Below are 20,251 nucleotides of genomic sequence, written 5' to 3'. Positions count from 1 at the left end.
CAGCCACACTGTACCGGAAAACCATCTTGCCGCGGCGCAGCATGGCCGGTGAAAGCCGGGAGACCCTGATCCCGGGATATACCCGGAGATTCAACACAATCTGGTGAGAGGTTGCAAGGGGAATCCCACCCACAATGGGCGGGATCAATTGTTGGCACGTCTGCAGTTCAGAGGCAGCACCAGAGGCTTTTGGGATTCAATTGCGTGGCCTTGGCGACCTTGGGCGAGCTGGTCGCCGCAAACGGGGACCAGACGGCACATGTGGAGGTCTCACAGTGGATCGGAGGCCCTTAGCTGCATGCACTTTGGGCAGGGTGATGTTCTGACACTGTTGGTGCCACCTGAGTGACAGCCTGGCACTGCCAATGTGCCCAGGAGGCATTGGCAGCGGCGGTGCCAAGCTGGCAATGTTTGCTGTGTGGGATCGGGATGTGGTTTCCCGCTGTGGGTGTTTGAGTGAAGGGGGGGGGGGGGCCTGGGAACCCTCCCATGTTGCTTTCGGGCTGGGGGTAGGTCAGGATTCTTTTCGGGGCCTTGGAGATTGGGACGCCATTATGCCTATTGTACAAAACTCAGCCATGTGCCGTCTCGGCCATGCTTTCCCCATTTAGGCCCCTTATTCAAAGCGAGTCCCGTTGAACAACCGTCTGTTTCTCAGCACAGCGAGTGCCGGGAAACGTGCGGCCAATCGCGCTCACTCGAGGGCTTTGTTCCTCTTTGGGAAGATCGTGTCGAAAGAGAGAGAGAGAGAGAGAGAAACACAGAGGGCATCAGTGTTTAATGGGGACAGTGTAGAGGGAGCTTTACTCTGTATCTAACCCCGTGCTGTACCTGTCCTGGGAGTGTTTGATGGGGACAGTGTAGAGGGAGCTTTACTCTGTATCTAACCCCGTGCTGTACCTGTCCTGGGAGTGTTTGATGGGGACAGTGTAGAGGGAGCTTTACTCTGTATCTAACCCCGTGCTGTACCTGTCCTGGGAGTGTTTGATGGGGACAGTGTAGAGGGAGCTTTACTCTGTATCTAACCCCGTGCTGTCCCTGTCCTGGGAGTGTTTGATGGGGACAGTGCAGAGGGAGCTTTACTCTGTATCTAACCCCGTGCTGTACCTGTCCTGGGAGTGTTTGATGGGGACAGTGTAGAGGGAGCTTTACTCTGTATCTAACCCCGTGCTGTACCTGTCCTGGGAGTGTTTGATGGGGACAGTGTAGAGGGAGCTTTACTCTGTATCTAACCTCGTGATGTACCTGTCCTGGGAGTGTTTGATGGGGACAGTGTAGAGGGAGCTTTACTCTGTATCTAACCCCGTGCTGTACCTGTCCTGGGAGTGTTTGATGGGGACAGTGTAGAGGGAGCTTTACTCTGTATCTAACCCCGTGCTGTACCTGTCCTGGGAGTGTTTGATGGGGACAGTGTAGAGGGAGCTTTACTCTGTATCTAACCTCGTGCTGTACCTGTCCTGGGAGTGTTTGATGGGGACAGTGTAGAGGGAGCTTTACTCTGTATCTAACCCCGTGCTGTACCTGTCCTGGGAGTGTTTGATGGGGACAGTGTAGAGGGAGCTTTACTCTGTATCTAACCCCGTGCTGTACCTGTCCTGGGAGTGTTTGATGGGGACAGTGTAGAGGGAGCTTTACTCTGTATCTAACCTCGTGCTGTACCTGTCCTGGGAGTGTTTGATGGGGACAGTGTAGAGGGAGCTTTACTCTGTATCTAACCCCGTGCTGTACCTGTCCTGGGAGTGTTTGATGGGGACAGTGTAGAGGGAGCTTTTCTCTGTATCTAACCCCGTGCTGTACCTGTCCTGGGAGTGTTTGGTGGGGACAGTGCAGAAGGAGCTTTACTCTGTATCTAACCCTGTGCTGTACCTGTCCTGGGAGTGTTTGATGGGGACAGTGTAGAGGGAGCTTTACTCTGTATCTAACCCCGTGCTGTACCTGTCCTGGGAGTGTTTGATGGGGACAGTGTAGAGAGAGCTTTACTCTGTATCTAACCCCGTGCTGTACCTGTCCTGGGAGTGTTTGATGGGGACAGTGTAGAGGGAGCTTTACTCTGTATCTAACCCCGTGCTGTACCTGTCCTGGGAGTGTTTGATGGGGACAGTGTAGAGGGAGCTTTACTCTGTATCTAACCCCGTGCTGTACCTGTCCTGGGAGTGTTTGGTGGGGACAGTGCAGAAGGAGCTTTACTCTGTATCTAACCCCGTGCTGTACCTGTCCTGGGAGTGTTTGATGGGGACAGTGTAGAGGGAGCTTTACTCTGTATCTAACCCCGTGCTGTACCTGTCCTGGGAGTGTTTGATGGGGACAGTGTAGAGGGAGCTTTACTCTGTATCTAACCCCGTGCTGTACCTGTCCTGGGAGTGTTTGGTGGGGACAGTGCAGAAGGAGCTTTACTCTGTATCTAACCCCGTGCTGTACCTGTCCTGGGAGTGTTTGATGGGGACAGTGTAGAGGGAGCTTTACTCTGTATCTAACCCCGTGCTGTACCAGTCCTGGGAGTGTTTGATGGGGACAGTGTAGAGAGAGCTTTACTCTGTATCTAACCCCGTGCTGTACCTGCCCTGGGAGTGTTTGATGGGTACAGTGTAGAGGGAGCTTTACTCTGTATCTAACCCCGTGCTGTACCTGTCCTGGGAGTGTTTGATGGGGACAGTGTAGAGGGAGCTTTATTCTGTATCTAACCCCGTGCTGTACCTGTCCTGGGAGTGTTTGATGGGGACAGTGTAGAGGGAGCTTTACTCTGTATCTAACCCTGTGCTGAACCTGTCCTGGGAGTGTTTGATGGGGACAGTGTAGAGGGAGCTTTACTCTGTATCTAACCCTGTGCTGAACCTGTCCTGGGAGTGTTTGATGGGGACAGTGTAGAGGGAGCTTTACTCTGTATCTAACCCCGTGCTGTCCCTGTCCTGGGAGTGTTTGATGGGGACAGTGTAGAGGGAGCTTTACTCTGTATCTAACCCCGTGCTGTATCTGTCCTGGGAGTGTTTGATGGGGACAGTGTAGAGGGAGCTTTACTCTGTATCTAACCCCGTGCTGTACCTGTCCTGGGAGTGTTTGATGGGGACAGTGTAGAGGGAGCTTTACTCTGTATCTAACCCCGGGCTGTACCTGTCCTGGGAGTGTTTGATGCAGACAGTGTAGAGGGAGCTTTACTCTGTATCTAGCCCCGTGCTGTACCTGGCCTGGGGGTGTTTGATGGGGACAGTGTAGAGGGAGCTTTACTCTGTATCTAACCCCGAGCTGTACCTGTCCTGGGAGTGTTTGATGGGGACAGTGTACAGGGAGCTTTACTTAATGTTTGAACATAATTTCCTCTCTTTGTTCAGCAATCAGGTATCAAAAGATCCTTTGACATACTCTGAGGGCCCATGTGCTTTCCACTCCAACCACTTGCAAGAGTCGTGGTGGGTGGGGGACGACGACACTAAATGTGTTGTGAATAAAAAAGTCAGATTCCTGCCATCGGGTTATTAGTTTTGAATTTTCTTCTTCAGACTCTTTGATAGTGAGCTATGTCAGGATGACATTTGCATTCATTTGCATCTCATGAATTGTCATTAGGAGGCAACTCGCCGGAATTATGCTCCCCCTCCAAATTAAGTGACCGGCCAACGTATAATTGGAACGGACTATTTTACGACATGGTGTGCACCTGGTGAGCTTCACTTCATCCATGTCTTGGAAGCAGGTAGATACTGCCATCTTCTTCTTTTAAGACTTTAACTGAAAAAATAATAAGGGCCTGCAGCACAAACTGCATCAGTGCCTGGCATGGGACGCAGCACCATTGGGGAAGAGTGTGATAGAGGCAGGATTGTGGTGGGGTGGAACATTCAACAATAAGGTAAGATAGAGGCAGGGCTGGGGCAGTAACATGAGAGGGGAGGGCTGAGACAGAGAGAGGACTTGAGGCGGTAGGACCATGTGAGGGGAGGGGTAAAACAGAGACAGGACTGGGGGCGGGAGGCTGGTCAAGGATTAGGTTGGAAGGATGAAAGACTGTCCAGAAGCAAGAGTTGAAATATTGTCTGTGACAGAGTCAAAGATGGTCCTGCGACTAGGACTATGCTGTTGGTGCATATATCAAAGACTGTCCTGATGCTGAGGCCATGCTCTCAGGGCGTATACCAGAGACATTCTTGGTGTTGTATGGACCATGTTATATGGCTCTGCATGAAATGCAGTCTTGGTTCAGTGGAGGCAGGACTTTCTGGGCAATGGCAGTCATGCACAGTATGGTCTGTAGGGTTTGGGTCATGGTATTGCGAGGCAAATGGCACAGCAACATTAAGGGGAGGCATCTGGACCCTGTATGTTGCTAGCTGAAAAGTCATGGGGGGAGGTATTTGATGATGAATGGTGTCATGGGGGTGTGTCCTGAAAGCATGTTGACTCTCAACCTCGCTTTACCCCTCCATGACTCCTTGAGGAAGAGGGACACCCAGAGAGAGGTCAAGGTTCCCCATCACCCTTTCACTGAGCCACAGCTGGTGAGAGCGATAGTGTGCAGGTCCAAGGACAATTCCAGCAGAAACTGTGCATTCTGCTGGACCTGGGTCTTCAAGGCAACCGGCATCCTCCCAATGCAGACTTTGATGTGCTTGCATGCTAGAGCCACAACATCAGACAGAACGTGAATACATTCCTTCATCCTTCGGCCCAGTCTGCTGACGGCCTCTGGCAACCCTGACTGATGTTCCCTTGCCTATCTCTGCATCTCCAGCATGCCTGTTAGCACTGAATCCAGAGGCTCATGATCAGACACAGGCTTTGTAGGGGCCTGGCCTCCCACAGTCCTCCAAGTGTCAGAGACCTCAGCTGTCACAAACTCTGGCTGCTGTCGACCCATGTTGGTGAGCTGAGTGTCAGAGTGTGAACCCAAACCTACTTCAGAACTAGATCCCAACAAGGTGCTTGTATCTGCGCTGGTGAAGGATGCAAGTGAATGCAGTGATGGTTCTTCATTTGATAATTGTTCTGCTTCTTCATCTGAGGTAGCCAGAGGGCTGGGGCTGAGCCTTGGAACCATAGAATCCCTACAATGCAGTAGGAGGCGATTCAGCGATTTAAGTCTGCAACAACCCTCTGAAAGAGCACCCTGCCGAGGTCCACACCCACGCCCTATCCCCGCAACCTCATAACCCCACCTAACCTGCACATCTTTGGACTGTGGGAGGAAACCAGAGCACCCGGAGGAAACCCACACAGACACAGGGAGAAAGTGCAGACTCCGCACAGACAGTGACCCAAGGCCGGAAATTGATCCTGGGTCCCTGGCGCTGTGAGACAGCAGTGCTAACCACTGTGCCACCGTGCCATTCTGGACGACATCCAGAGGACATCCTTCACCTTTTCTTGCTCATGCCTGGAATAGAGAACATAGATAGGGGTTGTTGGGTTATGGGTATAGGGTGGATACGTGGGTTTGAGTAGGGTGATCATGGCTCGGCACAACATTGAGGGCCGAAGGGCCTGTTCTGTGCTGTACTGTTCTATGTAACCCCGTGCTGTACCTGTGCTGGGAGTGTTTGATGGAGACAGTGTAGAGGGAGCTTTACTCTGTATCTAACCCCGTGCTGTCCCTGTCCTGGGAATGTTTGATGGGGACAGTGTAGAGGGAGCTTTACTCTGTATCTAACCCCGTGCTGTACCTGCCCTGGGAATGTTTGATGGGGACAGTGTAGAGGGAGCTTTACTCTGTATCTAACCCCGTGCTGTCCCTGTCCTGGGAGTGTTTGATGGGGACAGTGTAGAGGGAGCTTTACTCTGTATCTAACCCAGTGCTGTACCTGTCCTGGGAGTGTTTGATGGGGACAGTGTAGAGGGAGCTTTACTCTGTATCTAACCCCGTGCTGTCCCTGCCCTGGGAATGTTTGATGGGGACAGTGCAGAGGGAGCTTTACTCTGTATCTAACCCCGTGCTGTACCTGTCCTGGGAGTGTTTGATGGGGACAGTGTAGAGGGAGCTTTACTCTGTATCTAACCCTGTGCTGTACCTGTCCTGGGAGTGTTTGATGGGGACAGTGTAGCGGATGCTTTACTCTGTATCTAACCCCTTGCTGTACCTGTCCTGGGAGTGTTTGATGGGGACAGTGTAGAGGGAGCTTTATTGTGTATCTAACCCCGTGCTGTACCTATCCTGGGAGTGTTTAATGGGGACAGTGTAGAGGGAGCTTTACTCTGTATCTAACCCCGTGCTGTACCTGTCCTGGGAGTGTTTGATGGGGACAGTGTAGAGGGAGCTTTACTCTGTATCTAACCCCGTGCTGTACCTGTCCTGGGAGTGTTTAATGGGGACAGTGTAGAGGGAGCTTTACTCTGTATCTAACCCCGTGCTGTACCTGTCCTGGGAGTGTTTGATGGGGACAGTGTAGAGGGAGCTTTACTCTGTATCTAACCCCGTGCTGTACCTGTCCTGGGAGTGTTTGATGGGGACAGTGTAGAGGGAGCTTTACTCTGTATCTAACCCCGTGCTGTCCCTGTCCTGGGAGTGTTTGATGGGGACAGTGCAGAGGGAGCTTTACTCTGTATCTAACCCCGTGCTGTACCTGTCCTGGGAGTGTTTGATGGGGACAGTGTAGAGGGAGCTTTACTCTGTATCTAACCCCGTGCTGTACCTGTCCTGGGAGTGTTTGATGGGGACAGTGTAGAGGGAGCTTTACTCTGTATCTAACCTCGTGCTGTACCTGTCCTGGGAGTGTTTGATGGGGACAGTGTAGAGGGAGCTTTACTCTGTATCTAACCCCGTGCTGTACCTGTCCTGGGAGTGTTTGATGGGGACAGTGTAGAGGGAGCTTTACTCTGTATCTAACCCCGTGCTGTACCTGTCCTGGGAGTGTTTGATGGGGACAGTGTAGAGGGAGCTTTACTCTGTATTTAACCTCGTGCTGTACCTGTCCTGGGAGTGTTTGATGGGGACAGTGTAGAGGGAGCTTTACTCTGTATCTAACCCCGTGCTGTACCTGTCCTGGGAGTGTTTGATGGGGACAGTGTAGAGGGAGCTTTACTCTGTATCTAACCCCGTGCTGTACCTGTCCTGGGAGTGTTTGATAGGGACAGTGTAGAGGGAGCTTTACTCTGTATCTAACCCCGTGCTGTACCTGTCCTGGGAGTGTTTGGTGGGGACAGTGCAGAAGGAGCTTTACTCTGTATCTAACCCCGTGCTGTACCTGTCCTGGGAGTGTTTGATGGGGACAGTGTAGAGGGAGCTTTACTCTGTATCTAACCCCGTGCTGTACCTGTCCTGGGAGTGTTTGATGGGGACAGTGTAGAGGGAGCTTTACTCTGTATCTAACCCCGTGCTGTCCCTGTCCTGGGAGTGTTTGATGGGGACAGTGTAGAGGGAGCTTTACTCTGTATCTAACCCCGTGCTGTACCTGTCCTGGGAGTGTTTGGTGGGGACAGTGCAGAAGGAGCTTTACTCTGTATCTAACCCCGTGCTGTACCTGTCCTGGGAGTGTTTGATGGGGACAGTGTAGAGGGAGCTTTACTCTGTATCTAACCCCGGGCTGTACCTGTCCTGGGAGTGTTTGATGCAGACAGTGTAGAGGGAGCTTTACTCTGTATCTAGCCCCGTGCTGTACCTGGCCTGGGGGTGTTTGATGGGGACAGTGTAGAGGGAGCTTTACTCTGTATCTAACCCCGAGCTGTACCTGTCCTGGGAGTGTTTGATGGGGACAGTGTACAGGGAGCTTTACTTAATGTTTGAACATAATTTCCTCTCTTTGTTCAGCAATCAGGTATCAAAAGATCCTTTGACATACTCTGAGGGCCCATGTGCTTTCCACTCCAACCACTTGCAAGAGTCGTGGTGGGTGGGGGACGACGACACTAAATGTGTTGTGAATAAAAAAGTCAGATTCCTGCCATCGGGTTATTAGTTTTGAATTTTCTTCTTCAGACTCTTTGATAGTGAGCTATGTCAGGATGACATTTGCATTCATTTGCATCTCATGAATTGTCATTAGGAGGCAACTCGCCGGAATTATGCTCCCCCTCCAAATTAAGTGACCGGCCAACGTATAATTGGAACGAACTATTTTACGACATGGTGTGCACCTGGTGAGCTTCACTTCATCCATGTCTTGGAAGCAGGTAGATACTGCCATCTTCTTCTTTTAAGACTTTAACTGAAAAAATAATAAGGGCCTGCAGCACAAACTGCATCAGTGCCTGGCATGGGACGCAGCACCATTGGGGAAGAGTGTGATAGAGGCAGGATTGTGGTGGGGTGGAACATTCAACAATAAGGTAAGATAGAGGCAGGGCTGGGGCAGTAACATGAGAGGGGAGGGCTGAGACAGAGAGAGGACTTGAGGCGGTAGGACCATGTGAGGGGAGGGGTAAAACAGAGACAGGACTGGGGGCGGGAGGCTGGTCAAGGATTAGGTTGGAAGGATGAAAGACTGTCCAGAAGCAAGAGTTGAAATATTGTCTGTGACAGAGTCAAAGATGGTCCTGCGACTAGGACTATGCTGTTGGTGCATATATCAAAGACTGTCCTGATGCTGAGGCCATGCTCTCAGGGCGTATACCAGAGACATTCTTGGTGTTGTATGGACCATGTTATATGGCTCTGCATGAAATGCAGTCTTGGTTCAGTGGAGGCAGGACTTTCTGGGCAATGGCAGTCATGCACAGTATGGTCTGTAGGGTTTGGGTCATGGTATTGCGAGGCAAATGGCACAGCAACATTAAGGGGAGGCATCTGGACCCTGTATGTTGCTAGCTGAAAAGTCATGGGGGGAGGTATTTGATGATGAATGGTGTCATGGGGGTGTGTCCTGAAAGCATGTTGACTCTCAACCTCGCTTTACCCCTCCATGACTCCTTGAGGAAGAGGGACACCCAGAGAGAGGTCAAGGTTCCCCATCACCCTTTCACTGAGCCACAGCTGGTGAGAGCGATAGTGTGCAGGTCCAAGGACAATTCCAGCAGAAACTGTGCATTCTGCTGGACCTGGGTCTTCAAGGCAACCGGCATCCTCCCAATGCAGACTTTGATGTGCTTGCATGCTAGAGCCACAACATCAGACAGAACGTGAATACATTCCTTCATCCTTCGGCCCAGTCTGCTGACGGCCTCTGGCAACCCTGACTGATGTTCCCTTGCCTATCTCTGCATCTCCAGCATGCCTGTTAGCACTGAATCCAGAGGCTCATGATCAGACACAGGCTTTGTAGGGGCCTGGCCTCCCACAGTCCTCCAAGTGTCAGAGACCTCAGCTGTCACAAACTCTGGCTGCTGTCGACCCATGTTGGTGAGCTGAGTGTCAGAGTGTGAACCCAAACCTACTTCAGAACTAGATCCCAACAAGGTGCTTGTATCTGCGCTAGTGAAGGATGCAAGTGAATGCAGTGATGGTTCTTCATTTGATAATTGTTCTGCTTCTTCATCTGAGGTAGCCAGAGGGCTGGGGCTGAGCCTTGGAACCATAGAATCCCTACAATGCAGAAGGAGGCGATTCAGCGATTTAAGTCTGCAACAACCCTCTGAAAGAGCACCCTGCCGAGGTCCACACCCACGCCCTATCCCCGCAACCTCATAACCCCACCTAACCTGCACATCTTTGGACTGTGGGAGGAAACCAGAGCACCCGGAGGAAACCCACACAGACACAGGGAGAAAGTGCAGACTCCGCACAGACAGTGACCCAAGGCCGGAAATTGATCCTGGGTCCCTGGCGCTGTGAGACAGCAGTGCTAACCACTGTGCCACCGTGCCATTCTGGACGACATCCAGAGGACATCCTTCACCTTTTCTTGCTCATGCCTGGAATAGAGAACATAGATAGGGGTTGTTGGGTTATGGGTATAGGGTGGATATGTGGGTTTGAGTAGGGTGATCATGGCTCGGCACAACATTGAGGGCCGAAGGGCCTGTTCTGTGCTGTACTGTTCTATGTAACCCCGTGCTGTACCTGTCCTGGGAGTGTTTGATGGGGACAGTGTAGAGGGAGCTTTACTCTGTATCTAACCCCGTGCTGTACCTGTCCTGGGAATGTTTGATGGAGACAGTGTAGAGGGAGCTTTACTCTGTATCTAACCCCGTGCTGTACCTGTCCTGGGAGTGTTTGATGGGGACAGTGTAGAGGGAGCTTTACTCTGTATCTAACCCCGTGCTGTACCTGCCCTGGGAATGTTTGATGGGGACAGTGTAGAGGGAGCTTTACTCTGTATCTAACCCCGTGCTGTCCCTGTCCTGGGAGTGTTTGATGGGGACAGTGTAGAGGGAGCTTTACTCTGTATCTAACCCAGTGCTGTACCTGTCCTGGGAGTGTTTGATGGGGACAGTGTAGAGGGAGCTTTACTCTGTATCTAACCCCGTGCTGTCCCTGCCCTGGGAATGTTTGATGGGGACAGTGCAGAGGGAGCTTTACTCTGTATCTAACCCCGTGCTGTACCTGTCCTGGGAGTGTTTGATGGGGACAGTGTAGAGGGAGCTTTACTCTGTATCTAACCCCGTGCTGTACCTGTCCTGGGAGTGTTTGATGGGGACAGTGTAGCGGATGCTTTACTCTGTATCTAACCCCTTGCTGTACCTGTCCTGGGAGTGTTTGATGGGGACAGTGTAGAGGGAGCTTTATTGTGTATCTAACCCCGTGTTGTACCTGTCCTGGGAGTGTTTGATGGGGACAGTGTAGAGGGAGCTTTACTCTGTATCTAACCCCGTGCTGTACCTGTCCTGGGAGTGTTTGATGGGGACAGGGTAGAGGGAGCTTTACTCTGTATCTAACCCCGTGCTGTACCTGTCCTGGGAGTGTTTGATGGGGACAGTGTAGAGGGAGCTTTACTCTGTATCTAACCCCGTGTTGTCCCTGTCCTGGGAGTGTTTGATGGGGACAGTGTAGAGGGAGCTTTACTCTGTATCTAACCCCGTGCTGTACCTGTCCTGGGAGTGTTTGATGGGGACAGTGTAGAGGGAGCTTTACTCTGTATCTAACCCTGTGCTGTACCTGTCCTGGGAGTGTTTGATGGGGACAGTGTAGAGGGAGCTTTACTCTGTATCTAACCCCGTGCTGTCCCTGTCCTGGGAGTGTTTGATGGGGACAGTGTAGAGGGAGCTTTACTCTCTATCTAACCCCGTGCTGTCCCTGCCCTGGGAGGGTTTGATGGGGACAGTGTAGAGGGAGCTTTACTCTGTATCTAACCCCGTGCTGTACCTGTCCTGGGAGTGTTTGATGGGGACAGTGTAGAGGGAGCTTTACTCTGTATCTAACCCCGTGCTGTACCTGTCCTGGGAGTGTTTGATGGGGACAGTGTAGAGGGAGCTTTACTCTGTATCTAACCCCGTACTGTACCTGTCCTGGGAGTGTTTGATGGGGACAGTGTAGAGGGAGCTTTACTCTGTATCTAACCCCGTACTGTACCTGTCCTGGGAGTGTTTGATGGGGACAGTGTAGAGGGAGCTTTTCTCCTTACCTAACTTTATGCTGGTGAATCTATAAACTATTTGTGTTAGATATCGGGGCGGCACAGTGGGCGGTACGATTGCATCACAGCTCCAGGGTCCCAGGTTCGATTCCCGGCTTGGGTCACTGTCTGTGTGTGGTCTGTTACTTCTCCCCGTGTGTGCGTGGGTTTCCTCCGGGTGCTCCGGTTTCCTCCCACAGTCCAAAGACGTGCAGGTTAGGTGGATTGGCCATGATAAATTTGACCCTTAGTGTCCAAAATGTCAGGTAGGGTTCCTGGGTTACGGGGATAGGGTGGAGGCGTGGGTTAAAGTAGGGTGTTGTTGCCATGGGCCGGTGAACACTCGATGGGCCGAATGGCCTGCTTCTGCACTGTATGGATTTCTGTCCAGAAAGGTTACTAAACCGTCTGTTTGCAAGGCAGGGATAAGGACCGGAATTCTCCAGCCATTGGGATTCTCCCACCCATGGGTTTTCTGGCAGTGTGGAGTGCCTTCACTGGGAAATCTCGTCGGCAAGAGGAGGGAGACAGAACTCTACCGCCAGAGAATAGCGCACTGAAAGGCACACAGCTAGGCGAATAGAGAGCCCAGCCCAAGTGGGCAGCACGGTAGCATGGTGGTTAGCATAAATGCTTCACAGCTCCAGGGTCCCAGGTTCGATTCCCGGCTGGGTCACTGTCTGTGTGGAGTCTGCACGTCCTCCCCCTGTGTGCGTCCGTTTCCTCCGGGTGCTCCGGTTTCCTCCCACAGTCCAAAGATGTGCAGGTTAGGTGGATTGGCCATGATAAATTGCCCGTAGTGTCCTAATAAAAGTAAGGTAAAGGGGGGGGTTGTTGGGTTACGGGTATAGGGTGGATACGTGGGTGTGAGTAGGGTGATCATTGCTCGGCACAACATCGAGGGCCGAAGGGCCTGTTCTGTGCTGTACTGTTCTATGTTCTATATATCAGCCAATCTCTGCTGAACAGGACTCAAGGGGCTGAATGGACCTCGTCCTGTTCCATTTGTTATGGGCCAGGGTTTAGAGAACCCCAAAGTGTATCATGGAGTTCACCTGACCCACAACCTTTATTAGATTGTGGTAAGGGGAGCACACGGCCCTCTCTACAGGGGTGGTACAGCAGAAATCGAAAAGTAATTTTTAAAGCAAAACAATGTTTATTCTATGAACTCAAGTTAACCTTTTTAAAACATACAGTGAACATCTTCGCAACCATTAATTCAAATACAATCCCCAAAGAATACAACACTAAGCAATTCTTAATAACTTCCCAAACAACATCCAGAAGGCAGAAGAAACACCTTTTAACAGAAGCACATCAGGTTAAAGTCACTACTGAGAACATTTATAATTCTGAATTCACCAAATGATCAGGAGATAGTCTTTTGATGGCAGAGAGAACAGCAGTACACCTTCTCTGTCTGGCTTCAGCTCCAACACTGAAAACAAAACTAAAACACACCCTGCAGCAAACAGCATTAAACGAAAGTAAAAAGCTGACAGGCAGCCCAGCTCCACCCACACTCTGACATCACTGATAAACACATATTTTTTAAAGGTACTCTCACATGACCCTCTGTAACAGGCTGGAGAAGGGATTGAATGGGCCTCCTCCTGGCCCTATGTAATGGGCTGCAGAAGGGGCTTAATGGGCCTTCTCCTGTAAAACAGGCTGGAGAAGGGGCTGAATGGCCTCCTCTTCCTGTGTACCAGGCTAGAGAAGGGGCTGAATGGGCCTCCTCCTGTTCCTGTGTAACAGGCTGGAGAAGGGCCTGAATGGGCCTCCTCCTGTTCCTGTGTAACAGGCTGGAGAAGGGCCTGAATGGGCCTCCTCCTGTTCCTGTGTAACAGGCTGGAGAAGGGCCTGAATGGGCCTCCTCCTGTTCCTGTGTAACAGGCTGGAGAAGGGGCTGAATGGGCCTCCTCCTGTTCCTGTGTAACAGGCTGGAGAAGGGGCTGAATGGTCCTCCTCCTGTTCCTGTGTAACAGGCTGGAGAAGGGGCTGAATGGGCCTCCTCCTGTTCCTGTGTAACAGACTGGAGAAGGGGCTGAATGGGCCTCCTCCTGTTCCTGTGTAACAGGCTGGAGAAGGGGCTGAATGGGCCCCGTCTTGTTCCCTGTTCACCCCAAAGATGTGCAGGGTAGTTGAATTAGCCACACAGAATTGTCCTTTAATTGGAAAAAAAAGAATTGGGTACTCTAAATTTATTTGAAAATCATTTTTTGAACAAGATTCCCGAGAGAGATATTTGGGCACACAATTCAAGAGACATCATTCTCCCAGGTATCCTGGAGCCCAACGTTTCTATTTAGAGTGGAGACACTGTGGTATAGCGGTAACACCACTGGAGTGGAAATCCTGAGGCTCAAGTTAATGAACATCCCGGGGTGCAGTGGGGGGGGGGGGGGGGGGGGGCAGAGGATGTTCCTGGGGATGGGGTGTTTTGGGGATGGGTAATGGAATTTCAATTGATTTAAATAAAATCTAGAATATATGGCACTAATCCCAGTAATGATGACCATGACGACCATTATCTGTTGGCATTCAGAAAAAAACCTGACCTGGTTCACCAATGCCCCCTTTAGGGAAGGGAAATCGGCCGCCCTTACTTTGGTCCGGCTTACATGTGACCCCAGACCTTCTCCCCCCCCCCCCCCCCCCCCCCGCAACCCCCACCCCGCCCCTACCCCTCCCCCGATGGTAATGTGGTTGACTCTTGACCGCGTCCCCTCTCCGGAATGGCCAGGCGAGCCCACACTCCGCTCAAGGGGGCAATTCGGGATGGGGGTAACAAATGCTGGGGCCTTGGCCCGCGATGCCCTCTAAGGGCTTTTCACGGTAACGTCATTGCAGTGTTAATGTAAGCCTACTTGTGACAATAACGATAAAGATTGAGATCCTCTGAGCGAATAAAAGAAAACTGAAGTGATTGGGCTTCGCAAAATGCTGGGAAGTGGTGGTGGACACGATAGCAACACAAATTCTCTGTTCGAGACGTGTTTGTTTCTCACCACCCCCCCCCCCCCCCCACCACCCCCCCACCCACAACCTTGGTTTGCTCCCCCCCTGCCCCTCACCTACTGCCCCCCCCCCCCCAGCCCCGACTCGCAAAAGGACCACTTTGGTGAGGGTGGTGAGGAGGGAGGGAATGTTGGAGGGCTGGGGAGTGGGAGATGAGGGGGACTTCTTGCTTTGACGCGCTGAGTTGGTGGAATCCGAGGTGGGAGAGGATTTGGTGAAGCCTTTTCACAAGGCCGGTGGGTGGGGCGGGGAAATTGAGGTGGGGGGGGGGGGGGGGGTGCGAGGGTGTGATCAGGGCAAGTTTGACGTTTTCGAAAGGCCGGCACAGATTGGGATAGGCCGATCAGAATTCCACATTCCCCAGGGCATCCCTCCCCCCCCCCCCCCCCCCCACCCTCCCTCCCCCCAACCCCCCACCCCTCCAAGACCCGCTGGCCCACTGAACATCAGCTGGCGTCAAACCGCCGCATTGTTGGCTTCTGGGCGACTCCCACCCCAGTCGACCAGCCCACCGGCGTTCCCCACCGTCTGTGGTCCCACGGGAAGGATGGCGCATTGCCCTCCCCACCACCACCGCCCACACACATTCCTGACCGCCCCCACACCCCCCCCCCCACCCCACCCCCCCCCCCGGGCTCGCTCACCTGGTCGAAGTAGATGGTCATGGTGCGGTTGCTCATCTCCGAGGGCTCGTGATTGGTGGCCCTGATGGCGGAGAAAGCGGCCTTCACTCCGGCGGTGCGCACAGACATGCCCACGGCGCCCGCGGCCCCGCCCGACTGCTCACTCAGCGGGTCCGAGTCGCACACCACCAGGCACTTGCCCTCCAGCACGACGGGCTCGGTGTCGTTCTGGGCGAGGCCGAAGCGGGTCGGGCCGCACGACGCCAGTAAGAGCAACAGACGGACCAGCCACGGCATGATGGGATGAAAATCCGCTGCGGAAAACCCTGGCAGATCCCGGGGAGGGCCCGGCCTCTCACTCTCCCTCGATCCACCCGACTCCCCTCTCTCTCTCTGCTGCCCCTGGAAACCAGCAGGCTCCACACTCACGGCTAGGCCCAAAGGCCTCTGACCGGTGGCTTTGGTGTAAAACGGGCGACGGCGGGAGAAAGCCGCCCGGGGATCTTGCCGAAGTTAGGCTCGGAATTCGGAATCGGTCGTGTAGGCCCAGGGATTATAATGCGGGCGGGTGGAGGGGGATAGGGTGGCGGGGAGTGAAGGGGTCAAAGGTCGGAATCTGCTCTTTGGCCTCGTCGCACCCACGCAGACCCCGGGGGTAAACGTCCAGACGTTCGGCCCAGCGAAGCGATGCTCGCCGCTCTCTCAGATCTTTTGCGTGACACTCTCTGTGTGCGGCTGAGGTCAGCTCTTCCCCGCCTGCGTGGGCTGGGAGTGGGGAGGGGGGGGGGGTGACGGTAGCGATGGTTCGTTCTGTGCCCTCCCCAGCCCCTCACACACACACACACTCAATGTCAACTCCTTTCAAATCCTGCTGGGGTGGGGGGGCTCAAGCCCTCTTCCAATGTCGGAGCGGTGGGTGGGGGAGGGGGTGGTGGTGAGCGACGTTCCGTTGCTGCGGGTAGGTCCGGAGGGAGGGAGTGGGAAATCCTGATCCTCTTGATGTCTCGGTCCGCCCGGTTTTCCCACCTGCAAGGGGATGAACGAAGATGTCACCTGGGTTTGTTTTCGCTACCCGCAGAGGAGCTGAATACAGTCCCGATTAAAGAGGCAATAATTCATCATCATCTTGGGGATCTATGGCCTAGTTGTGTGTGTGTGTGTGTGTGTGTGTGTACGTCTTTGTGTGTGTTGTAAGGGTCCTTCCTGTTCATTCCCTTATTTCCCCTTTCTTTTATTTTGCCGTCATCATTTTTGATCCATAGATGATAAATGGACATGTGGTTTTAAGTCAAGCAGCAGAACTCAGAGGTTACAGGAGAGAACACTCTGCTGGACCCTGCTATCTTGAACAGGAACTTCAGCCTTTTCGGCACCAGAGAAGGAGATGGGGTGGGACTCGGTTTGATTGATTGGCTGGTGGCCAATGAATTGGCCCAAAGGGGCCGTACTCTGCCCGGTAACAGGTGGTGATTGGATCCTACCCTAGTGGGATGGTTCTCAGAGACCTGAGGGTGCAGTTGAGTCCTAGACACAGAAAGACAAGGGTCTGCTTTCTCTCCCTCTCCAGAAAGACTGTGAGTGTTGTTTTTCTGAAACTACAGAGGCCTGAATGAATCTACGGTGAAAAGCCTCAAACTGAAAGTCAGGTTTGAAGAAGAATAAGGTGCTGGAAACAACCACCTGAAACAAAGGCACTTTGACCTCTTACTTATGATTTTCTACCCCTTTCGTCCCCCTCTGTGTTTGTCTGTCTTGTGTGTGTAGAGGGTGGGAGACAAGTTAAAGTGAGGAATTAGCTCAGAGTTAACCAGTTGTATTTGCTGAATATTCAATTACAGTTCTTTTTATTAATAAACAGTAATTGTGTTTATATTTACAAACCTCGTGACTGTACTTATTCGGCAGCCAAGGGCCAAAAACATTGGGTATTTTTCCAAGAATTAATGGTTAATTCATTTGTGTTGTGACTCTGGGTCATGTAGGGCTGGAATTGACCGTGCACTAGCCCAGGGTGTCGTAACAGTGTGTGCGTCTTTGTTTGTGGGTATGTGCATGTATGTCTATGTGGGCTGGTTTAGCTCACTAGGCTAAATCGCTGGCTTTTAAAGCAGACCAAGCAGGCCAGCAGCACGGTTCGATTCCCGTACCAGCCTCCCCGGACAGGCGCCGGAATGTGGCGACTAGGAGCTTTTCACAGTAACTTCATTGAAGTCTACTCGTGACAATAAGCGATTTTCATTTTTTTTTCATGTGTGCATCTGTGTGTACATGCATCATTATGTATGCGCATGTGTGTGTCTTTGTGTACTTGCGTGCGTGTGTGTGTATGTATCTTTGAGTGTGTGTAGGAGTGTGTGTATATGTATCTTTGCGTGAGTGTGTGTATGTGTAAATGGGTGTGTGTGTATATATCTCTGCGTATGTGTCGGAGTGTGTGTATATGTATATTTGTGTGTGTGTATGTATGAGTGTGTGTATATGTATATTTGTGTGTGTGGATATGAATCTGTGTGTATGCATCTTTGTGTGTGTGTGTGTACATGAGCATGTGTATATGCATCCTTATGTTTGTGAGTATGTCTGTGTATGCATCTGTGTGTATGTGTGCATCTTTGTGTGTGTGTATGTGTGTGCATCCTTGTGTGAGTGTGTGAGTGAGTGTGTGTGAAAGAGTGTGAGAGAGTGTGTTTGAGTGTGTGAGAGAGAGTGTGTGAGAGAGAGTGTGCGAGAGTGTGTGAGAGTGTGTGTGAGAGAGAGTGTGTGCGAGTGTGTGTGATAGAGTGTGTGTGAGAATGTCTGTGAGAGAGTGTGTGTGTGTTTGAGTGTGTGTGTGAGAGTGTGTGAGAGAGAGTGTGTGAGAGAGAGTGTGTGAGAGAGTGTGTGTGTGAGAGAGTGTGTGAGAGTGTGTGTGTGAGAGTGTGTGAGAGGATGTGAGTTTGAGAGAGTGTGTGAGAGAGAGTGTCTGTGAGTGTGAGAGAGTGTGTATGAGTGAGTGTGTGTGAGAGAGTGTGTTGGAGAGTGTGTGAGAGAGTGTGAGAGAGAGAGTGTGGGGGAGTGCGTGTGTGAGAGAGTGTGAGAGAGAGAGTGTGGGAGAGTGCATGTGTGAGAGAGTGTGTGTGTGTGTGGGAGAGTGTGTGGGAGAGTGTGTGAGAGAGTGTGAGAGTGTGTGTGAGAGAGTGTGAGAGTGTGTGTGAGAGAGTGTGAGAGTGTGTGAGAGAGAGTGAGAGTGTGTGTGTGTGTGAGTGTGTGTGGGAGTGTGTGTGTGAGAGTGTGTGTGGGAGTGTGTGTGTGAGTGTGAGAGAGAGTGTGTGAGAGAGAGTGTGTGTGAAAGTGTGTGAGAGTGTGAGAGATTGTGTGAGTATGTGAGAGAGTGTGTGTGTGTGAGTGTGTGTGGGAGTGTGTGAGAGAGACTGTGTGTATGTGAAAGTGTGTGAGAGTGTGTGTGTGAGAGTGTGTGAGAGAGAGTGTGAGAGAGAGAGAGAGTGTGTGTGAGAGTGTGTGTGAGAGTGGTGTGAGAGAGTGTGTGTGAGAGAGAATGTCTGTGTGAGAGTGTGTGAGAGAGTGTGTGTGTGTGTGTGAGTGTGTGTGTGAGTGTGAGAGAGAGTGTGTGAGAGAGAGTGTGTGTGGGAGTGTATGAGAGAGACTGTGTTTGAGTGTGTATGTGAGAGAGTGTGTGAGAGAGAGTGTGTGAGTGTGAGAGAGAGTGTGTGAGAGAGTGTGTGTGTATGTGAAAGTGTGTGAGAGAGAGTGTGTGTGTGTGAGAGTGTGTGAGAGAGAATGTGTGTGTGAGAGTGTGTGTGTGTGTGAGAGTGTGTGTGTGTGTGAGAGTGTGTGAGAGAGAGAGTGTGTGAGAGAGAGTGAGAGTGTGTGAGAGTGTGTGTGAGAGTGTGTGTGTATGTGAAAATGTGTGAGAGAGAGTGTGTGTGTGTGACAGTGTGTGAGAGAGAATGTGTGTGTGAGAGTGTGTGTGTTAGTGTGAGAGAGTGTGTGAGTGAGAGTGTGTGAGAGTGTGTGTGTGAGAGAGAATGTGTGTGAGAGAGTGTGTGAGAGAGAGTGTGTGAGAGAGTGTGTGTGTGTGTGAGAGTGTGTGTGTGAGAGTGTGTGTGAGTGTGTGTGTGAGTGTGAGAGAGAGTGTGTGTGGGAGTGTGTGAGAGAGACTGTGTTTGAGTGTGTATGTGAGAGTGTGTGAGAGAGAGAGTGTGTGTGTGAGAGAGAGTGTGTGTGAGAGAGTGTGTGTGTGTGTGTGTGAGAGTGTGTGTGTGAGAGAGTGTGTGTGTGAGAGTGTGTGAGAGAGAGAGTGTGTGAGAGAGAGTGAGAGTGTGTGTGAGTGTGTGTGTGAGAGTGTGTGTGTGAGTGTGTGGGAATGTGTGAGAGAGACTGTGTGTGAGTGTGTGTGTGAGAGAGTGTGTGAGTGTGAGAGAGTGTGTGAGAGATAGAGTGTGTGTGGGAGTGTGTGAGAGAGAGAGTTTGTGAGTGTGAGAGAGAGTGTGAGAGAGTGTGTGAGAGAGAGAGTGTGAGAGTGTGTGTGTGTGTGTGTGTGAGAGTGTGTGAGAGAGAGAGAGTGGGGGAGTGCGTGTGTGAGAGAGTGTGAGAGAGAGAGTGTGGGAGAGTGCATGTGTGAGAGAGTGTGTGTGTGTGTGGGAGAGTGTGTGGGAGAGTGTGTGAGAGAGTGTGAGAGTGTGTGTGAGAGAGTGTGAGAGTGTGTGTGAGAGAGTGTGAGAGTGTGTGAGAGAGAGTGAGAGTGTGTGTGTGTGTGAGTGTGTGTGGGAGTGTGTGTGTGAGAGTGTGTGTGGGAGTGTGTGTGTGAGTGTGAGAGAGAGTGTGTGAGAGAGAGTGTGTGTGAAAGTGTGTGAGAGTGTGAGAGATTGTGTGAGTATGTGAGAGAGTGTGTGTGTGTGAGTGTGTGTGGGAGTGTGTGAGAGAGACTGTGTGTATGTGAAAGTGTGTGAGAGTGTGTGTGTGAGAGTGTGTGAGAGAGAGTGTGAGAGAGAGAGAGAGTGTGTGTGAGAGTGTGTGTGAGAGTGTGTGAGAGAGTGTGTGTGAGAGAGAATGTCTGTGTGAGAGTGTGTGTGAGAGAGTGTGTGTGTGTGTGTGAGTGTGTGTGTGAGTGTGAGAGTGTGTGTGAGAGAGTGTGAGAGTGTGTGGGAGAGTGTGAGAGTGTGTGAGAGAGAGTGAGAGTGTGTGTGTGTGTGA

At 51.8% G+C, this 20,251-nt stretch overlaps 2 protein-coding genes across 2 annotated transcripts in view; both read right to left on the bottom strand.

Annotated features, from left to right (window-relative positions):
* The window catches only part of nfatc4 (nuclear factor of activated T cells 4), a 194,714-nt gene that overhangs the window by 94,315 nt on the left and 80,148 nt on the right, over positions 1 to 20,251 (bottom strand).
* The window catches only part of LOC119951956 (cerebellin-1-like), a 30,416-nt gene that overhangs the window by 5,695 nt on the left and 4,470 nt on the right, over positions 1 to 20,251 (bottom strand). The window contains exon 2 of the mRNA XM_038775358.1: positions 15,080 to 16,084. Within this exon, the coding sequence (XP_038631286.1) occupies positions 15,080 to 15,355 (276 nt within the window). The 5' untranslated portion in view covers positions 15,356 to 16,084. The remainder of the gene's footprint in view (positions 1 to 15,079; positions 16,085 to 20,251) is intronic.

Source organism: Scyliorhinus canicula, chromosome 17 (genome assembly GCF_902713615.1).
Source record: "Scyliorhinus canicula chromosome 17, sScyCan1.1, whole genome shotgun sequence".
NCBI lineage: Eukaryota > Metazoa > Chordata > Chondrichthyes > Carcharhiniformes > Scyliorhinidae > Scyliorhinus > Scyliorhinus canicula.
Note: the sequence above shows the minus strand (reverse complement) of the source record. Positions and strands in the feature narration are given on the sequence as shown.